The sequence below is a fragment of the Achroia grisella genome, unplaced genomic scaffold (assembly GCF_030625045.1).
Source record: "Achroia grisella isolate CSIRO2021 unplaced genomic scaffold, CSIRO_AGI_Agris_v1 utg784, whole genome shotgun sequence".
In the NCBI taxonomy this organism is placed as follows: domain Eukaryota; kingdom Metazoa; phylum Arthropoda; class Insecta; order Lepidoptera; family Pyralidae; genus Achroia; species Achroia grisella.
The window spans coordinates 38,439-46,870 of NW_026713024.1; the positions used below are offsets into that span (position 1 = coordinate 38,439).

General features: G+C 45.6%; 1 protein-coding gene across 1 annotated transcript; it reads left to right on the forward strand.

Annotated features, from left to right (window-relative positions):
- Positions 1-3,279: 3,279 nt before the first annotated feature.
- Positions 3,280-8,139, forward strand: LOC131851508 (uncharacterized). Its single transcript, XM_059202015.1, has 9 exons — positions 3,280-3,848; positions 3,925-4,056; positions 4,143-4,265; positions 4,937-5,224; positions 5,315-5,478; positions 5,569-6,398; positions 6,477-6,706; positions 6,891-7,064; positions 7,407-8,139. The coding sequence occupies exons 1-9, from the start codon at positions 3,280-3,282 to the stop codon at positions 7,960-7,962; spliced, it is 3,066 nt and encodes a 1,021-aa protein (XP_059057998.1). The 3' UTR covers positions 7,963-8,139.
- The last annotated feature ends 293 nt before the right edge of the window (positions 8,140-8,432 follow it).

Below are 8,432 nucleotides of genomic sequence, written 5' to 3' on the forward strand. Positions count from 1 at the left end.
TATAATTGATATTAAAATAAATGAGGAGCTCTTTTTTATTAAATGAATAGTGTATTAGTATTTGCTCTATTTCCATCAGCATTCGTTACTGAAAAAACTCTTTCAGTAAGTGATGATGTGGCGGAAACAGAAAGTAAATATGAGACAATTTGAAGTTATGTTTTTAAATTATTCTGAACTGTTTACTAACTAATAAATGGATCCACTTTTGACCACATTTGTACCCATTTCAAGAAAATCTGTGTGTTCTGATATCTTTTTTTTTTTCATAAGTTACTTTGAAATTTGTTAATTCTTAAATAAAAATAATCCATACCAATGTTAAGTCTACACAAATTTAGATTATCTATATTTTTATCTGTATGTTTGTTTGCTGCGCTGCACTGAGCGGTGAGCGCCCTGTTGACTAAATTAAAACAAATTTGTGTGAACATCTAAGTATAACACATAATAATGTGATTGCATTTTGATGTTGAAAACAGTATTCTGTGTACTTTATGTTTGTTCAACAGTAAAAAGTATAATTTAGTAAAAAACAAGTCAAAAGGGTATTATACACCCTTTTAAAACTGTAGGTGTAGTTGGCACCTCTAATATCTACCCGTGTATATATTTTGTGTAAACTCGTTATTTGATGCTGTACTCTCGTTCTTGTCCTAATTTTATAATCTGTGCTAATTTTATAATATGTTAGTGTGTATGTAGTTAGTAGTATGTAGTGATGTTGAAATTATCACAATGAACACGCTGTCACGTGTGAAAGCCCGTCCGTGACTGACAGTGTTTATGTATTCATATTCAACACGACGATTGTGTCAAAAGTATACGTAAAAAACACGTGAATAATTTTGCAGCGCACAAGATTGACAGAGAGGATAAATATACAAAAATCAAAACATTCAATAGATCATACCTATTACCATTTATTTTTGGTCTTAAATCATAAGGAACCAACTGCAGTAAATAATATAAATCGAAAGAATTTCAGTTGTCTAATTCGGACACGTGAAATTCTCCAGACTGATGACACTATTAAGTGAGGGGCCTACCAGCAGATAGTAATTTGAAAGTATTCTCAAGTCTATCATATTAGTTCGCGTTTAATAATAAGACGGTATAAGTTTATAATCTCGCATGACAGATATAATGTTATGTATGTATTGACGAAAGAAAGAAGACACATTTAAATTTCCTAATCACGTTATAATAATTTACAAGTGTTGATTTATATAATAAATAGCAGGTAGTAGTACAGACTACTGAAACAGTGTTATATTGAGCACACAGACAGGTACACACCTACAGGTCGCGATTATGTCACAAATTGTAATACAGTATTAGTCATAGTAGAGTTGCCAACCGTCCTGTTGTCCCAGTACATGTCCTAGTTCTTGAACTGTCCTCGGAACTCCTCAATAGATATTTTTCAGCGACCTGGGTTTTTAAAAATATGCGCGTCTCCTAATTATTGTTTTTTAACATTATAATTTATTAAATACTTTTTATTAAAACCCTGATTATATTAATTACTTGAATTTTACAATATATTAATATAACTATTGCAACACTATTACTGCGTTCTGTTTTTAAACTGGATGGTCCTGGTTTTTTAAATTTGGTCTTGGAACCCCTGAGTCATAGTCATTTATTTATTCATAAATAATAAAAGTATTTTGTTTGAACATAAATATAAAACAAAAAAAAATATTGGTCTAAACAATAATATTTTTTGTTAAGTAAACAGAATATTAATTTATTATTGACATACTGAAGTGCTCCTTTATATCCACGTACAAATTATTATGTGCTTGATATATGCTACGACGCACGGTAGGGAAAAAGAAAATTATAATGTAAAAATTTGACATTCATAAGCGCCTAAAATGTCCTGCATGAATAAGTGATTTTTGAATTTGATAACGCGGATAGTCCTCCACTACGTTATAAGTAGGACTCAACTGACCTCTTCTTCTCTCTTCTCCTTGTATACTTCACCATCGATCTGTTTTCCACTGTTTCATTTTAAATTATATATTTTTTAAAGAATAGTAATATTTCGCCGGATTCCCACGCATGTGCGTAGCATTGTTCGTATAGCTCTTTTTTGTATACCGAAAGTTCGGCTGATATTATATTTATAGCTGTTTCCTCAGAACTTTCTATTTAGACTCCTTCATTATTTACGCTAATATAGTTAATTGTAGAATACAATAGTTTCAAGTGAACTAGATGTCGCTGCGTCATTTATATTGAACTAGCTTTTGCCCGCGGCATCGCTCGTGTTAAGAAGTACTATTATTAGGTATAGTTTTTGCAGCTTTACAGAACTTTCATACAAACTTTCATTACCTATTTTATCCCCTTAGGGGTGGAATTTATCAAAATCCTTTCTTAGCGGATGCCTACGTCATAGTAGCTTTATGTATGCAAAGTCTCAGCCCGATCGGTTTAAAATTGACAAAGTTTCATACAAAATTTCATCCCCTATTTTATCCCCTTGGGGGTAAAACTAATTAAAATTCTTAGCGGATGCGTGCGGAGCTTATGCTTCATGCCAAATTTCAGCCCGATCCGTCCAGTGGTTTGGGCTGTGCGTTGATAGATCACTATGTCAGTCACATTTGAGTTATATTTATTTTTAACCACTTAAATAACATTATTTACCTTTATATTCTATATACTCTTATCATTACCTGAAATAATAGCATCGGTATCGTCACCAAATGTTTAATTCAATATCAGGATCAATATTCTTCATATATCAAATGATTATTAAATAAAATAATAAAATAAAATAAAAACATTAAAATAAATTGGTTCCAGATAGGATTCTTGGGGTACAGCTCTTGTTATTTTCTCATTTTTAGACTTGGTTTCACATTGATTAACTATGTAGTTTAGACATTTCTACAAATTGTTTTCTGTTTGTTAAGTATAGAAGAGATTTAACGAGCTACTTCGAATACCGTAATGTTCAAGTTTTGACAAAAGAAAACTATGGTCTGCAGCATCAAACGCGGAACTTAAGCCCAAACAAAACCTGCTATTTCTTGTTCAACTTAATCTATTAAATAATCAGTTTCACCTCTTTCTCTCTCTCTCTCTCTCTCTCTGACTATTTTAATATTATTTAAGCGCGCTAATAGACGTTTCTTATAAATTTCCCGAAGACGTTTGTGATCTTTATCGATAACGTGTGATGTGTGACGAGCCGAGCGGTGTGCCCGCAGCGCCGCTCCATGTGACGGGCGTGCGGCGGCGGGCCGGCCGCTAGCGGCGATGAGTGCGCGCGTGCTGGCGACGCTGGCGCTGGCGCTGGCGGCGGCGCGCGGCGCGGCGGGCGGGTGCGGCGTGGCCGAGTTCGCGTGCCGCAGCGGCGAGTGCGTGCGGCTGGACGCGTACTGCGACGAGACGGCGCAGTGCGCGGACGGCAGCGACGAGCCGCCGCACTGCACCGTGTGCAACCGCACCTACTACGGCCGCGCCGGCGTGGCGTACGCGGTGGGCGTGCGCCGCGCGCCGCGCGCCCCGTTCCTGTGCCACCTGACGTTCACGGCGGGCGGCGGCGCGCACGGCGACCTCGTGCAGCTCGCGTTCGACCAGTTCCGCGTGGGCCGCTACGAGCCGGGCGCGCTGGACGGCTGCCCGGACGGCTACATGCAGCTCTCGGAGCTGGGCCGGCCCTTCACCGGCGGCTCGTGGTGCGGCGAGTCGGACGGCGCCGCGCTCTACTACAGCGAGACGGCCACCGTCACCGTCTCCGTCAAGCTGTTCCGCGCGCGGCTCGGCGAGCCGTTCGGGTTTCAGTTGCGATATAAGTTTCTGGCGCAGAGGGATGCCGTAGTCAGGTATTACATTTTAATCGATGAATTAATCGCGTGCACTGAAATGTGCCCCGTTTCTCTACGTTGCGTATGCACACAGATTCGGGGCGATGGAGGCGCCCATAGAGCGCGGCGCGGTGTCCCCGGGCACTTACTGCACGCGAACTTACGAGGAGTGCCATCGGAAGCCTTGTCGCCTCCAGAGTCCCAATTATCCCGGCATGTACCCGAGGCACGTATTCTACAAAGCTACGTAATGGATATGTACTCGTAGAATATTTGCAATGACGTAGACTTATGTATCACTTGTGTCGACAGAAACGTCACCTGTTACTGGAGTTTGCGACAAAAGGATATACCGACATGTAAACATGCCATGATCTCGGTTCGTCAGGAGTACTCGCATAAAATGCAAATAAAACGCTCCATATCTATGGCTAGGTGAGTTGTAGTATTTGTTCATACACCACATGACCGCCATTATTAATATAGAGGCACTATATATATTTGTTATTTAATAATGTGTCAATTGAACTAAAAACTATTTAGAGCTTAAGCTTGTTTTTAATCAGATTAATCATAATTAGATTGAATAAATATTTATTAGGTATTCTTACTATTCGTAGATGATTATTACAGTGACGACTATAAAGACTTCAATTCACTAATTGTACAATATTAGCTGAAATAACAAAATTCTGCTGGCAGTGACTTCATCTGCGTTTATTGTGATCCACGCGTTAATATGCCATAGAAGCGATATGTGTGATATAAATAGTACACGACTCGCGCGGCGCCGCGGCGGCATATGTAACTCGCTATGTAGCGGTAATTAACATTAGTTACCTATGTTTTCTGTGTGTGCTAACTAACATATAATATATTACACTCAATGGGCACGTTTAATCTCTTCGTCGTTGATTTCCAACTATTTATCTAAATTACTATAAATAAATGACACATTATATCTACTTCGAGTATCAAAAGAAAGAAGAGTGCTTATTTTGATATGAATCATTGTAGGAATGTCAATTATATATAATACAATGATCCATATCATAATCAGTAATAACTACATTGTTATGTTTATACAGTAGTATGTGTTAATGTAGTCTAAACAAAACGGGTCGCGTGGTGCGCGCGTGGCGCGAGTGCACGGGCGAGCGCGACCGGCTGATCTTCTACGACGGCGCGTCCACCGACGACCCCGTGCTGGTGGAGTACTGCGGCGGGGACTGGCTGCCGCGCGTCACCTCGCGCGGGCCCGAGATGCTCGTCGCCTTCCATTCCTCGCCCTTCAGCGCTCCGCTGAGGCCGGCCGTGCCGGCGGCGCCGCTTCGCGGTTTCGAATTAGATGTCGACGTGGTGTTTGCGGATTCCGATTCACTCGACTACGCAAGGTTAGCGAGCATACGCTTTGCTAAGGCGACTTGTAATAATAAAATAATAAATATATATATTTCAGTTTTTAATACAGACCTTTATTGCAGGGAAGCACGTCGCTGCGAGTTTCATGTGAAGGCATCTTCGTCCGAGGAAGAGACAAACTCGACGCTCGCAGCCGGCGGCCGTGGCAGACGAGGACGCTTGCGAGCGCCCGCTCATACGTTACCTCCTAACACTACGTGTACATGGACCTTTCACGGACGTCCGGGTTAGTATATTGTAGGAGGTACTTATATTTTAATAATTATTTAAGTTTTATGGAAATGAATGAAACATAAAGTAAACAATATTTCTGCAGGGGACCTAGTATGGATTTACTTCTCCAGCTTTACACATTATTCGTTAGTTGAACCTCGTCGAATTGAAAGTGGAGAACGAGACGAAGAAAATGGTAATGGCCCATCGATAGCACGGACACTGCCACCCCCGACGGCGGGGCGCGAGGGCCGCGAAGGGAGTGGTGTTTGTGCCGTGGAGTTGCGAATCTGGGACGGTGGAGGAGCAGGAGAAGCTGGTGCCTTACTATTAGGGCATTATTGTGATGCGGCACCGGCTTTGTGCGCTCGTGCTGCGCTCGCCAATGCTACGAGGTCACCACGGCCCTGCGCACCACCTGACGGATACGTATCAGCCGCGCCGCTGCTATCCTTGGCGGCTACTTCTTTACCAGGGACAGCTACACATCCCCTTGCGTTTGCACTTCATTATGAGTTCATAGATGCACGGCTGGAGGGAATTCCATTTCCGGATGATGGAAGGCGAACCCGTGCTGTTCCAATTGAATGTGCACGTATACTAAACACTCCGGGTTCTTTCGCTTCACCACGCAACGCACTTTGGTTTGGACGTGGAGGAGCGCGGACGTTGCGCTGTATATATAGACTACAAGCATCAAGCGGTCGAATCGTGCTCGATCTAACTGCGGCCACTTTTGGTCGCGAACCACTGTGTTCTACGAGGGCTGATACACTCACCGGACGATCGACATGTGTTCTGGATTCAGTAGAACCACGATTGGAGGATTCGGATTTACCTGAAAATGAGCTCAGTGATATAGATGATGATATGGAAGTCCCACTTCGTATTCCACATCTTCGAGTATATGAGTCGCCGTGGCCAGGTTACAGGGTAAGTGTCCTCTAATAAGCGACAACAGTGTCATCGAAGTAGTCATTTAGAAGCTCTGTAACGCAAAAAATGTTACAGGTTCCAATAGCATGTGTCTGCGATAATAGCAGTACACCTTTACGACTGGAATCAGCAGGAGGAGCGCTGGAAATAGAGTTGGTGGCGAGATCGTTGTTACCGGCTGAAGACCACAGACACATACAGTTCCGGGGTAATTGGTCTCGAGTTTCTGGACATTCTCCACCGTGCGCTGCGCGGCGACGATTGCCACCACCCGGACAGAGAGTTCACTTAGTTTACCCATATACGTGAGTAAAATTGAAGAGTATATAGCACAAGTCATATTTTAGTCGCACTAATGTCTAACTCTAAAAACCTCAAAATTATTTAATTCCCTTTAAAAAAATCTACTGATTTTTTGTGCAGTATAATGTTAAGGTTTCTATTACAATTATTAAATTCTCTAAATTTTGCTATAATCTTTGTATATAGAGAAAACAGGATGTCTGAGTGCGGGGAGACTCCGTTCCTGCTGGCAGCCCGCGGCAATCGTTCCGTTTTCCTGCGGGTGTGGGGCGACGAAATGCCAGTTACGGTGCCCAACTCGGACCCACCCCCGTGTCATACTTCAAATCGTATTCTTGTCTACGAAGCTCATAGTTCTAGGTGAGTGACACCATACCCCACGTCTATCTACTTAATTATATGTTTTTTAGAGATAGCAATCATTATTGTTGGATCAACAAACAGACATAAAAGTATATCCTACCCGGGTACCTTGCGGAAGAATTGGCATCTATGTAGGTGTTATATACAATTAAATGATAGGTTTTTCTATTTGTGACCGAATTTCTATTCGAATGTTTTATTTGTATTCATACAAGTGTATTGCTGTATCACCATTTCTAGCCAACGGTGGTACAAGTATCCGAGTCGACGTACGCGAATAAAGCGTATGTTAATGACGAAGCCGTCGTAGGTGTAGATCCATGAATCGGTGGTCCGTAGGCTGGTGCGCGCGGTGTGCCCGGGCGGCGCGGAGGCGCGCACGGTGCAGGTGTTCACGGAGGAGTGGTGGGGGCGGGCGGGCGGCGCGCGGGGCGCGGCGCTGCTGGTGGTGTGGGCGGCGCGCGAGCCGGGCCGCGCCGCCTTCGCCTGGATGGAGGTGTGGCGCGCCGGGCCGGCGCCGCGCGCGCCCGCCGACGGCGCCGCCGCCCTCAACGCCACCGCGCACTGCGCGCACGCGTGCGCCGCGCTCGGCGCCTGCATGGCGGCGGCGCTGTGGTGCGACGGCGAGCCCGACTGCCCGGGCGGCGGCGACGAGGCGGGCGCGTGCGGCGCGGGCGCGCGGCTGCTGGCGGCGCTGGCGGCGCCGGCGGCGGCGGGCGCGGCGGCCGGCGCGGCGGCGGCGGCGGCGCTGCTGGCGCTGCTGTGCGCGGCGGCGCGGCGGCGGCGGCGCGCGCGCCAGGACAAGCGCCTGCTGGGCGCGCTGGGCGCCGGCCGCCGCCTCACCGAGGAGCTGCTGTACGACGCGTCGCGCGCCTCCTCCGCGGCCTCCTCCTGACGCCGCGAGCGCTCCGTCGAGTACATCCACGTGGACCGCGAGACCACGGTGTGACGGAGCGCCGGGACTTCCCCTCTCGCGTACTCGTGCGCGGCGCGCGCGTGTGTATATACGTATATATATATGACGGCTCTGTGACATATGACGCGGCGCGGTGGTGAACCGCGGCGGCGCGGCGGCGCGGCGTCGCGCGCGTTACGACGTCGAGTGATATTATAGACTGTGTGTCGCTCTGTTCCTCGTTACTAAGTTACGTTCTCCGTTACGTTGAATATGTTAATAGTGAAAGTGATTTTTACGTACTGTTATTTTTTAAATACGCCAGTGCCGTATCGCGCTCGTTCCGTCGCTGCCCGTCGTGCGGTGCCGCGCGGCGTGGTGCGGCTCGCGACGAGCCGACGGGCGACTCGCCGGCGCAGTCGCACTCGAAGCGCGCTACGACTGTTCCTTTTTTTAAAATATAATCATAC

Coding starts and splice junctions, on each gene's coding strand:
- LOC131851508 (XM_059202015.1), top strand. CDS start 3,280: ATGAGTGCGCGCGTGCTGGCGACGCTGGCGCTGGCGCTGGCGGCGGCG. Junction 4,266..4,936: donor CGCTCCATATCTATGGCTAG/GTGAGTTGTAGT, acceptor GTGTTAATGTAG/TCTAAACAAAACGGGTCGCG. Junction 5,479..5,568: donor GACCTTTCACGGACGTCCGG/GTTAGTATATTG, acceptor ATATTTCTGCAG/GGGACCTAGTATGGATTTAC.